At 44.7% G+C, this 13737-nt stretch overlaps 2 protein-coding genes across 4 annotated transcripts in view; one reads left to right on the top strand and one right to left on the bottom strand.

Moving 5' to 3' along the window:
- GRK1 (G protein-coupled receptor kinase 1) overlaps positions 1-3224 on the top strand; it is a 104596-nt gene extending 101372 nt beyond the window's left edge. Inside the window, exons 6-7 of the mRNA XM_063953096.1 lie at positions 1112-1313; positions 2949-3224. Coding sequence (XP_063809166.1) covers positions 1112-1313; positions 2949-3223 — 477 coding nt within the window. The 3' untranslated portion in view covers position 3224. The remainder of the gene's footprint in view (positions 1-1111; positions 1314-2948) is intronic.
- Positions 1-13737, bottom strand: part of ATP4B (ATPase H+/K+ transporting subunit beta) — a 290606-nt gene that overhangs the window by 173349 nt on the left and 103520 nt on the right. The gene's annotated exons all lie outside the window — the stretch shown is intronic.

Below are 13737 nucleotides of genomic sequence, written 5' to 3'. Positions count from 1 at the left end.
CACAGTGCGCACATGCAATGTACTTTCACAACGGCTGATGTTTATTTACACAAGGTCTAGCAACGCTTTTCAGTCGCAATGCCAGCCGCAGAGTGATTGACATGAAGTGGGCGTTTCTGACCGTTTTCAGGGAGAATTTGAAAAAACGCAGGCGTGGCTGGCCGAACACAGGGTGTGTTTGTAACGTCAAATCCGGAACTGAACAGTCTGTAGTGATCGCAAGCGCTGAGTAGGTCTGGAGCTACTCTGAAACTGCACAATTTTTATTGTAGCCACTCTGCGATCCTTTCGTTCGCACTTCTGCTAAGCTAAAATACACTCCCAGTGGGAGGCGGCATAGCGTTTGCACGGCTGCTAAAAACTGCTAGCGAGCAATCAACTCGGAATGACCCCATTGTCATTGATCATTGCTGGAGAGGAGAACTCACCTGTTCATTCATTATTTCCAACACACAGGAAAGTCATTTCTAAGATACAGATGTGTCCACTTACATCTTTGCTTTTTTACCAATTTGGCACAGTAGTGAGTGGATGAATTTTAAAAATTTTTGATTGCCATAATAGAATATGTATAAAGTAACATATTAAAGAAGCAAATTAAGAAAAATCACTAGGCATGGCTAAATCTTAGAGTCTAAGGCATGCAAAACTGTGCCATACATGGCGGGATATAGCAAAGATGTATGTGGACACATCTGTATGTATATCCACATGGATTTCTCCGAGTTGAATCAACAGAATGGATTGTTTTGTTTAGGTATAGTAGTAATAATAACAGTCTTCCATGTACATGTTAAGATATTATTTCATCTTGAGATCCAGCATTGTTTGGCTTATAACACCTTAATCAGCCACTTATTTTATTACATAGGTTACAGTTTGCAGTTTATAATAATATTGTATTTTGTCCTAAATTGAGAGCTGGTTTTTGTTACCAGCTAATTTTGCCTAGTGTGGTCTATATTGACTGTAGACTTTAGACTGCTTTCCATAAGAGCTGCTGCACATTGGACTGGCCCATTCTCTAATCTTGCTCCCTTTACTCTCATTTGTTTGTTTTTGCAGTATTGAAAACATTACTTATTTAGAATGTAATTTTCATTTTTGATAGGTTGAAAATAAGGATTTAAAGAACAGAATCCTAAATGACCCAGTGACATACACAGAAAAATTCAGCAAGGACTGCAAATCCTTCTGTGAAAGCTTACTGGAGAAAGACATGAAAAAAAGGATTGGATTTAGGAATGGAAATTGTGATGATTTGCGAGTTGTTCCTTTCTTCCAAAAAATAAACTGGAGGAAACTTGAAGCTGGTATGTCCACTGTATGGATGTATGAATGAAAATGAGCATTTGTGGGAAGAGACATTTAGGGGTACATTCAATTAAAGTCGAAAACTGCTGTCTGTCGAAAAGACGGCAGTTTTCAACTTTTTAAGGTCGAATCCTGATTCGACCTATTCAATATTTTGATAAATTCGACTTGTCGAACAGCACGTGGATCGGCGGAATAGCTGCCGATCCACGTGTTGATGTCGATAAGGGTGCCAAATCCAACAGGTTTTAGCCCCCTTTTCGACCATCTCAGTCCGACATCAAAATGATGTCGGAATGGGATGCGGACCCAGAGGAGGCGAGGGGGGGGGGGAGCCGCAGGGAGACGGGGGGACAGCCGGCGGGCAGCCGGAGGAGGAGATCAGCGCTACAGTAGCGCTGCAGCTGGATGTCATTCACCCGCCCGACCTTACGGCAGCTTCCACCCGGCTCCAGCACGCTACTGGAGCCGGGTGGAAGCTGCCGTGAGGTCGGGCGGCTGAGTGACATCCTGCTGCAGCGCTACTCCATAGCACTGATCTCCTCTGGCTGCCGCCGGCTGTCCCCCCGTGGCTCGCCCCCCTTCTCCTCCTCTGGGTACCATCTAAATTCGACTTGAGAAAGTCGAATTAAGATGGGATTGAATAGGGGTTGTCGGATCCATTCTGACAAATACATGTCGGAATGGATCCGACTTTAATTGAATATACCCCTTAGATTGTCCAAAAATGGTCTCTACCCATAAATGGTTCACAGTACACTGGGTAAACATTGTAACCCTTTTAGAAGCAATACATGTGATGTATGCAATATCTAAAAGCCCTCTTTAAGAATGAGATATAGCCCCTTTAGGACTTGATTAAGGATTTATGTCATCCTTTCGTTATTCAACAAACTGTGGTAAACTAAGATTACAGCTGTTTGTCACTGTATCGCTTACGGCCTTACGCGATCAATAGATACCAGCAATCGGGCCTCCTCGCCTTCAGCAAAGCCTTCCAGGCACTGCCGGACTCCCGCAGGGTGAAAGAGTCAGGCACCGGCTGGGCTTCGTTTATGTGGATCACTCAGTAGCCCATTGCTGGCAGCTGTAGCCTGAAAGCAACAGCAACCTCCAGAGAGGTAAGTAATGTTAAATACCAACGGCATATTCATTAGTATTACTGTGATTATACTAAACAAAGATGCTGCTGGTATTAAGAGGTCTATTTATCACCTGTCATCCGCATCTGAGGATGCGGATGACAGGTGATAAACTCGACCAGACTCACACTGCGATAACGGAGTACATCGCATGGCTGTATCAATTACCGCATGCAGGGACAGAGCTTGTGGAGGGAGCCGACGTAGAGGGAGCTAGGGTAACGCCATGTGGAGATGGTATTATCCAATCAGTGACAAGCTTGATAAATCCAGCAGCTTCTCAGCTCCCATAGAAACCTATGGGGGCTGGGTATGCTGTTGGAAATGAAGGATACTGTATATTTGCAGGTAACCCCTGTTTTCATGGAATATCCTGCAAATATTTAGTGATAAATTAGTCCCACACTATCACACCTTAAATTTGTAAGAAGAAACTAATACTTTTCTTACTAGTGATATTTGAAATCTCTTTCTTTTCCTTCTTTCCAATAGGCATTCTTCCACCACCTTTTGCCCCTGATTCCAAAACGGTTTATGCTAAGGATATTCAGGATGTAGGAGCATTTTCAACAGTGAGGGGGGTCAACATTGAGGATAATGACAAGCAATTCTTTGATGAATTTGCCTCAGGCAACATCCCTATACCATGGCAAGAGGAAATGATTGAAACTGGTATTTTTGATGAACTAAACGGGGAAACAAATGATATAGGAAATTCCACAGCGAATGACAACGCAGCTAAGTCTGGAGTATGTCGAATTGCATAGAAGCAACATGAACGTTTTGAATGATATAAAAGAAAAGTTACCTTATATTTTTGTCAGTTTCTTGAGAACTTCACATTTTGCTCGAAAGATTCAAACGTATAAAGCACTTAATTTAAGACATTAGGTTTTGGCAAGTAATAACTATATTGTCTTCTATCCCTTAATGAGAACTACGTACAAATGGAAAGAATCATTGAACGGAGACTACATGGACCACATAGGACAGTCAAAGTTTCAACAGCTGAAACTAAAAACAACAATACATTTCTCATGGACATTGTATATTTGAATGTATTAATGCATTTTTTTCTATTTGACTACATATTACGTCAAACCTATTTTCTTGAAGGGATTTGAAAAGATGTATTTGCAATAACACTGAAACAGATTATTATCATGAATAGCTATTTTTTAATTGGTTCCAGGCCTCCATAAATGATGACCCCTGATCACCAGGGCTAAGGTTCCTAAGAAGAGGAGACAATGGCAAAAACAAATTGAGGCTCCAAACAATCAGTTAAATTATTTGTGAAGTTAAAACTAATATATTACAATTCTTAAATTACAATCCTGGATCACAGTGCAAATACCATCTTCACCATGCTTAAACCTGACCTAGTTAGAGCATGTATTTAATCTATAATAGCATTGTTTGAAAAAGGGGAAGAAATAGCGACTTAGTAAAAGCTCATTAGAATGTTGATTGACAAAGGATGGTAATTCTTTTTACATTTATTTATTTTTAAAGCAACAATTATTAAATAGTTGACATTTGTAATTGTATCACTGCCAATGCCGTTATATTGAATCCAGCATACGATTGTGATATAAAATAATTAATGCTCAACAATTCCAAACAGTTTTGTGTCTCAAAATATGTACTCTCCACTAGGTAACTGTAATATACAGTAACATCAGCACAGTAGTGTGTCAAAATGATACTGTACATTATCAAGATCTAGTTATCTTTTTGGAATTAATTGAACAGGTCTTTTAGTATTAAAATCATATCTCTTTAAATAATGTCACTTTATTGTTAAAATGTAGCGAGGTGAAGTTAAAAATGAGTAGAAAATGGCAACATTCGTCATAATGAGATGTACTGCCTTTTTCACAACATATTATTGCTCCAGTAAGTTTTCTGTTAGGCTGTTTTTAGGAAAGTGATGCTTATTGCATATACTCAGAATAGATAAAAAATTGTGTATGTACTTCTAAAATGTATTTTTAAAAATAATCTAAAACTAGTTAGATTTAAAAAGTTCTTTTCTTTCAGAGTTGATTTCTAGAAATGTTTTATTTTCATATATTTATTATGCATGTTATCAAATCAATGATAACCACTACAGAGGTAAATGCTACACCAGAGGTTCCACAAATTCGGTCCTGAAGGCACCCCAACGTTCCTGGTTTTAAATGTATCCATGCCTGGCCACAGGTGACTTAATTAGCAACCTAGTCAATTTGATTTAACCAACTGTGCTGAGCCATGGATATACCTAAAACCTGGACTGTTGGGGTGCCTTAAGGACCGCGTTTGGGAACCTCTGTGCTACACTGTTTTTGTCACACATAGCTGCTTTGCACTTAATGTTATTGTTACACATGTACATTTGTAACGTGATCTGAAAATATCTGCTTTGTATACTGCTGAGTAGTTTATTAGAAAAGAACACAATTTGAACTTTAAAATAAAAATGAGAAAAATCATTGTTTTTCTTAAACAATTGGTTGTCATCACTTAGCTTAACTTTTATCATGTTTCATTTAAAGGAATTGTCCAGTTATACAAAACAGTTTAATATATTTTATCTCCTATATAATTGCCCAGATCTGTCACTCTGTGACTGTGTGGATAATGCTGGGAGTGGCTAGGAGCTCTCATTGGGTTAGCAGCAGGTCTATCACACCCAGTCCACAGCTGATTGGGCGAGAAACACCCTCCCACACAGGTTACTTCCAATGGGAGGCTCTGCCCTTTGGCTGCTGTGTGTGTGTGTTCCCAGAGCAGGATTAACAATGGGGCTGATGGAGCTGCAGCTCCAAGTCCACACCCCAAAATAGGCCCACTGAATCTGCAGCAACATACCCTCCAACAATTTACACATAAAAATCGCTACAAAATCTAAAATGGGCGTGGCCACGGGTACAGGGACGTGGTCACGCCCCTTTCCCTATACTTTCAATGGAAGTTTGGAGAGCCAGAAATCGGTACAGACCATAAAAAAAAAGGTTCTGTACCTGCCAAAAAGGTGCAGCTGGAGGGTATGCCACTGCATCTGCAGCAAGTCTCTGCGCTGTAGATAGGGGGGAAAAATCCTTTTACTGCAGCGTCCTATGGGGGTCATTCTGACCTGATCGCTCACTGCTGTTCATCGCAGCGCAGTGATCAGGTCAGAACTGCGCATGCGCCGGCACCACAGTGCGCTGGCGCATGGCTCACAGCCGACGCCTGTCATTGACTAGCGATTGCATCTCCCAACGCAGCTGCAGCGACCAGGGCACCGACGAGTAACTCCCGGCCAGCCGCAGGAGTTGGTCCTACATGCAGGTCAGTTTTGGCTATGTCAGACATAACTGAATGTACAGGCCGGCCTCAGCGTGCGATATTGTTTGCGGTATCGCTCAGTCTGTACGCGCTATGCCGGGAGGCCCGAGAGGGAAGGGAACACACTGTTGGGATTTCGCTCATGGAGTGTATCACCTTATTCAGCTTCAGTTGCAATTTTGCTAAAATAGCAAAGCTGCAACTGCTGTCTCTCGCATGCTGGGGGCTGCCCAGCACAGGGCAAGACCATCCAGCATGCTAACGACAGTTAGAGCTGTGGTCGCCCATTCATGCATCCTGGAGATACGTACTGTAGTGAGTAACAGCAATTTACTGGGTATTCAAAATTCTTTTTGGGAAATAAAAATTCTTTGATAAATATGCACCCAATTCACTGTTTGTTCCTGGCTAGTCTAGGAAATTGATGGGAAAGCACTGCAATTCAGATTATAATCCACTCAAGAAAGATAATGTAATTTAATGCTCACCCATATCCACTTATCAGATCATACATGTAAGGTATTGAAAATTATGGATTGTAATTAGGGATTATACTGTGAATGTATAATAAAGTTATTGACATAACTGCCGATTTAATGTTGTTCATAGAGATAAGAAAAATGATTGGGCGGTATCTGGTTTCTGGGGTTATTAGTATCTTGTGACCAAAATTATTTTGTATAACATTAAGAAATAATTCAGAATCAATTTTTTTTATATATTTTTGAACAATAACTCATTTCCAAAAGATAAAGATAGCAACAAGTAAACAAATAATAGATTGTAGATTTTTTATGCCCATAACTTTGAATTAAATAATGAAAACTCAATGTATGCCATATATGTTCATAAATGTGAGAGTATTAAATTGTTTTATTATGCTAACTTGGTTTTGCAATGTAAGCCTTACCTATTTGGCATCTTAACCAGTGGTTGAGTGCTTCTGTTTCTTATATACCAGGATCAAAACAATCATGTACTTATTTATTGATTAAAATCAATGACTTTGGATATCAGAAAGAAAATGACAGCAGTCAGTAACATGTAGTGATTCAATTCTGTGCCCTTCTCTGACTAACCACAGCTCTTCTGACTTTCAGGATAGACAAGACAGTAGTTTGCCTTGTTCATTGTCAGACTGGGGCATGAAGGGCCCACCGGGGGAATGCATTTGTAAGGGACCATGTTTAGGGGTGTGGCTAGTCTCCAGAGGTTTAACTAACCATTAGAGAGTACAGTAATGCTGCCGGTGCATGCATGATAATGTATCAGATTAATAACAGCAATTCACTGTAGAGCAGAGGCGTAACTAGGGTTTTTGGAGCCCAGGGCAAGATCAACAATGGCGCGCCCCCCCCCCCCCCCCCCCGATTTTTTTTTTAAAATAAAAATAATAAATAAATAAAATGATAATAATAAAAAAAAAATACAAAAGGAAAGTATGTGCAGACGCCACCGGTGTCACTGCATATAAAGATGTCAGGGTGTGTATGTACAGATGTAGGTGCAGTGGTCGAAGTTGAATTTTTGAAGGCGGAATGAAAGGAATGAAAGAGTGCAGATAGCGCTCCGGAAAAGGGGCGCGGCCACTCAAAAGGGGCGTGTCCTTCAGTGTAGTAGGACCCCTTATACTATCTAGTACTGGTGCCCCTTTCACATTATAGCACACGGTATGAGCCGAAATTCACATTACCCCACACGGCATGAGCCGAAATTCACATTATAGCACACAGTATGAGCCGAAATTCACATTACCCCACATGGTATGAGCCGAAATTCACATTATAGCACACGGTATGAGCCGAAATTCACATTATAGCACACGGTATGAGCCGAAATTCACATTATAGCACACGGTATGAGCCAAAATTCACATTACTCCACATGGTATGAGCCAAAATTCACATTACCCCACATGGTATGAGCCGAAATTCACATTACAGCACACGGTATGAGCCGAAATTCACATTACAGCACACGGAATGAGCCAAAATTCACATTACCCCACATAGTATGAGCCGAAATTCACATTATAGCACACGGTATGAGCCAAAATTCACGTTACAGCACATGATATGAGCCAAAATTCCCATTATAGAGTTAGGGGATCCTACCCCCAGAATTAACATGGCCTGTGGGGCACTATGATGAGGGGAGCCCACCCCCTTAATAGACTAATTGCAGTTTAGCAGCGGAAGGGCTGCAGCGGTTTCTCACCCCAAGCTGCGGCGCTTCTGCCACCTCCGACACTCCACATCTTCGGCACCACCCGGGATGCAGAGCACCGCACCGGGTATGCACCCTTTTCAGTGTGGTCTGCTGCGCTCCGAAGGGGTTCTTGTTTCATGCTGCAGGATCCCGATGTACGCCTTCCTCCCCGCTGTTACTGTCACGGTAAGCATTAGTATCGTTTACCGCAGAGGCCATTTTCTGAGGCATATGTGTTAAACCTCAGGAACTGAGATGCCCTTCTCACCATACAGCTGTGTGGCCGAGCCGGGCGGGGGGACAGCCAGCAGCAGCATGCCGGATATCAGCAGCAGAGGGTGCGGGCTGTACATACTTGAGGCAGCTGGATATTCAACAGTGCTGAAAGCCTCCGGAGCCCGCACCCCCGGAGCTGCAGTACACCGGCAGAGGACACCCATCCCCCGAACCCTGCGTAGCCCAAAGCCGGAGATCAGCAGCATGTTGAACGCGGAAGCAGAAGCTGCTTATTGCCGGTCAACATGCTGCTGATCTCCGGCTTTGGGCTCCGCACGTGCCTTACAGCCCCCACCCTCGGCTGCTGATATCCTGCTGCTGGCTTTCCACCCGCCCGGCTCGCCCACCCAGCTGGATGGTGAGTGAGAAGGGCATCTCAGTGCCCGTGGTTTAATACATATCTCTCTTCGGTAAATGGCCATTAGTACATCCCACACACACTGATTACACACACACAGACTGGCCACCCCCAAATCCTACACACACCCACTCAGACTACACACACATTCTCATACTTTCCTCTCCCCCACACACACACTGGACTGCAAAAATTTACACACACTGACACTGTTCCACACACACACAATTAACACACACTCACACTGTCCCACACACACAATTAACACACACGCACACTGTCCCACACACCAGTGGCGTGCGATGAGGTCAGTGGCGTGCGGTGAGGCACTACAGCCATAATGTCTGCCGAATCCTGCCGATGACCCCTACCGCCACCGAGCCAATGCCCGCCACTGCCACTGAGCCGATGCCCGCTGCCACCACCAATGGCTTACAAACTCGCCCACCATCAACTGACCCAGCCCTCCGCCACTAATTTGCAACTCAGTCCAAAGCCGCCAATGCCCGCTGCATGCCTGCTCATCATACTTGTGATATATTGTACATTTTTATAGAAAAAATAATAATTTGTGTTTGGGACTGGGAAGAGGACATGAATGCAATTTTGTTGTCCAGGGCTTCCATTAACTTAATGGAGAAGGGTCTGAATGGGTTAAAAATGTACAAAAAAACTGCGTGAGGTCCCCCCTCCTAAGTATAACCAGCCTCGGGCTCTTTGAGCCGGTCCTGGTTGTTTAAATACTGGGAAAAATTGGACAGGGGTTCCCCGTATTTAGACAACCAGCATCGGGCTCTTAGTCCGGTCCTGGTTCCAAAAATACGGGGGACAAAAGATGTAGGGGTCCCCCGTATTTTTAAAACCAGCACCGGGCTCCACTAGCCAGGGACATAATGCCACAGCCGGGGGACACATTTATGTAAGTCCCTGCGGCCGTGGCATTACCCCCCCCAACTAGTCACCACTGGCCGGGGTTCCCTGGAGGAGTGGGGACCCCTTAAATCAAGGGGTCACCCCCCCTCCAGGCACCCAAGGGCCAGGGGTGAAGCCCGAGGCTGTCCCCCCCATCCGTGGGCTGTGGATGGGAGGCTGATAGCCATGTAAGTAAAAAAAGAATATTGTTTTTTGTTGTGGAACTACAAGGCCCAGAAAGCCTCCCCCGCTTGCTGGTACTTGGAGAACCTCAAGTACCAACACGCAGGGAAATAACGGGCCCGCCGGTACCTGTAGTTCTACAACAGAAAAAATACCCAAATAAAAACACAACTCACACACCGTGACAGTAAAAATTTATTAAAACACACTGACACACTCACACATACTTACCTATATCCCACGCCGGTCACGTCCACTTGTCCAGTAGAATCCAAAAGGTGTAGCTGTAAAAATGAGAGACACATTACTTACCTACATCCCACGCCGGTCACGTCCACTTGTCCAGTAGAATCCAATAGGGGAATCTGTAAAAATGAGAGACAGATTACTTACCTAAATCCCACGCCGGTCACGTCCACTTGTCCAGTAGAATCCAATAGGGGTACCTGTAAAAATGAGAGACAGATTACTTACATACATCCCACGCCGATCACGTCCACTTGTCCAGTAGAATTCAATAGGGGTACCTGTAAAAATGAGAGACAGATTACTTACCTACATCCCACGCTGGTCACGTTCACTTGTCCAGTAGAATCCAGTAGGGGAATATGTAAAAATGAGAGACAGATTACTTACCTACATCCCACGCCGGTCACGTCCACTTGTCCAGTAGAATCCAATAGGGGTACCTGTAAAAATGAGAGACAGATTACTTACCTACATCCCACGCCGGTCACGTCCACTTGTCCAGTAGAATCCAATAGGGGTACCTGTAAATATGAGAGACAGATTACTTACCTACATCCCACGCCGATCACGTCCACTTGTCCAGTAGAATCCAATAGGGGTACCTGTAAAAATGAAAATGATACTTACAAACTTCAATCCACAGGAGGGGAGAGAGAGAGAGAGAGAGGGGGGGGGGGGAGAGAGAGAGAGAGAGAGGGGGGAGGAGGGGGGGGAGAGAGAGACTAACCTGCTGCTGCTGGGGAGACCGGCACAAACTGCAGGGCCACGACGGGAGGACGGAGCCGGCGGAGTAGGGGGAGAGCCGCACACCGCCGCTCCTGTCAGCGGCAGCGGAGGAGGACGGGGCGCACACTACAGACGCCAATAACCGCCGGGACAATTAACACACACACAATTAACACACACGCACACTGTCCCACACACACACGCACACTGTCTAACACACGCACACTGTCCCACACACACAAATAACACACGCACACTGTCCCACACACACACAATTAACACACACTCACACTGTCCCACACACACACACACACACAATTAACACACCCACACAATTAACACACATTCACACTGTCCCACACACAATTAACACACTCACACTGTCCCACACACACAATTAACACTCACACAATTAACACACACTCACACTGTCCCACACACACACAATTAACACACCCACACAATTAACACACATTCACACTGTCCCACACACACACAATTAACACTCATTCACACTGTCCCACACACACACAATTAACACACTCACACTGTCACACACTCACACAATTAACACACTCACACTGTCACACACTCACACAATTAACACACACTCACACACAATTAACACACACACACTGTCCCGCACCCCCCTCTCCCGACAGAAAAAAAATATAAACATAATTTTAAAGCCCGCTCACCTGTTAAGGCCCGCGCACCTCCGAGGTCGCGGTCGCGCGCACCTCCGAGGTCGCGGTCGCGCGCACCTTTGCGGTCGCGCGCACCTCCGAGGTCGCGGTCGCGCGCACGCGCGATCGTGTTCAGTACAATGTGCAGGGGGGGGGGTGAGGGGAGGCTCCTGGCTGCCGCTGCCTGTCCAGTGTGACAGGCACAGCAGCCGGGGAGACAGGGAGAGCGCCGCAGGTAGCGCCGGCGAAATTCCTGTCGCATGGGGTGAGCGGGCCGTGCCGGTGGCGCCCCCTCTCTGTTGGGGCTTCCACGGCGCCCAGGGCACGTGCCCTGCTCGCCCCGTGCTAGATACGCCTCTGCTGTAGAGAATACACCATAGTCCTGTGCAGTATTATGTAACATATGAATAATGTATAATTCAAGTGCACAGTGTGGTAATTGTTCCCTAGAGGAGGAGGAGTGTGTGTGTGTGTGTGTTAGGGGCGGGGGGGGGGGGGCAGTGGGACCCACTGGGGGTGTTCCCAGAGGTGGATTAAGGCTTCGGGGGGCCCGGGGTACTTAAGACAGGGGGGCCATAGGGTCTAACATGAAATATATATATATATATATATATATTCCTCCAATTCAGTCGGCACTCAGGTCCTAAATTTGAACAGCTTCCCCCGGTGCCAGAATCCTTAGATTAATATTTCTCCAAAAGCGGCATAAACGGCACTCACAGGGTTTAGATGTATGCAGAAAAAGCTGGTATATTTTATTGATGTGACGTTTCGGAGCTGCTGCTCCTTCTTCCAAACACCAGACAGAATAAACACATAAAAAGCACTTACCCCCTCTCTTAACACACCCGAATCAGCCGCCGCTCATCTGCACCTGGGCTCACCAACAGATCGGTTCCTAACGATGACAAACTTCCTGGCCACGGCTTCCGGCCATTGCCATGGCAACAGCCGGCTTGCGTTGCAGCCTCGGTTGTCACCATGGAGACGCGACCACCGGCTCCCTGTTCCTACAGACAGGCGGCGCTGAAAAAAAGAAAGAATAAAAAGAATATAACAATGATTACAGTGATTACAATTAAAACATGAATGAGCATAATGGACATACACTCCAGATTTGTTGAGAGCAATCCAACATTAATAGCTCTAAACAAAAAATACAAAATTAAATAAAGTAAACAATAACACAGTGGTATATTACATGATAGTATTCCAGTTGATCTTCTCATTTAAACCAAGCGGAGTCATGGTATTTAACCTGAATATCCACCTGGCTTCAGACAACAATAATGTTCTATTCCGGTCTCCTCCACGTGGAGATTCCGGAACGTGGTCAATAATGAAATAACGCAATTGAGATAATACATGTCCCTTATGCTTGAAGTGCCTAGCTACAGGCTGATCAATATTTCTCCCAGCCAATGATAGATCGATGTTGGACCTATGTAGGGCCATTCGTTCTCTAAAGCTGCGGATAGTTTGCCCCACGTAATATAAGCCACAAGGGCAATATATTACATACACCACATGTGTGCTTTTACATGTCAACACGTGGCGAATATCAAATGTTTTATCATTGTGGGGGTGCTTAAAGCTTTTGCAAGGAAACATGTATTTACAGGTAACACAGCTGTAACAGGACATCTATTTTCAGCTGTTTAAGCTGAGACGACGTGAAACAGATTACCTTTTACATGCTTCTTCTCTCTCAGAGTATTACAGGGAGAGAAAAATTCCGCGAGGTTTCCGGTCCAGAAACATTCCTACTATTGGCCGTAATAATCCTGAGTTTGTTCGTAAGTGGGTTGGCATCTTAAATAGATGCGCATTGGACTTGATGGTTCTAGTAATCGAAGAGTCACGCCGTGAATTAGATCTGACCCGCCAAAAGATAGACAAACTCCAACATGAGGCCAAAGTACTACTTGAGGATCCGATAAATGCAAGCTGGATCACTAAATTAGATCAAAAATGTGAACAATACAAACGTGATCTTCTCAAGTTTAAAAGGAATAAAAAGCATGCAGTAGACAATGACTATGAGGATAATAAAGTCTACCGCTGGCTATCTGGCAGCGAAACAGTTACTCGCGGCAATGATAAAGGACGCAGACGCAGACCATGGCAAAAAGATCCATCACGAACCCAGAATCAAACCGATACTTCAGCGAGTCATAGTGACAGTGATTTTGGTATATCAGAATCAGATGACCCCAGCACATCAGCCGGTGTCCCTTTAGGGAATCCACCAGAACCTTCAAAAGTTATAAAAGAACGACCACCCGCAGGGGCGGACAAAATAAAAGGGGCCACCACCAGGAAAGCTGCAAAGAACAAACAGCCATAGTGAACCTTTCATCGAGGGTGT

Source organism: Pseudophryne corroboree, chromosome 2 (genome assembly GCF_028390025.1).
Source record: "Pseudophryne corroboree isolate aPseCor3 chromosome 2, aPseCor3.hap2, whole genome shotgun sequence".
Classification (NCBI taxonomy): Eukaryota; Metazoa; Chordata; class Amphibia; order Anura; family Myobatrachidae; genus Pseudophryne; species Pseudophryne corroboree.
The sequence above is the reverse complement of the archived record's forward strand: the minus strand, read 5'-3'. Positions and strand labels throughout refer to the sequence as shown.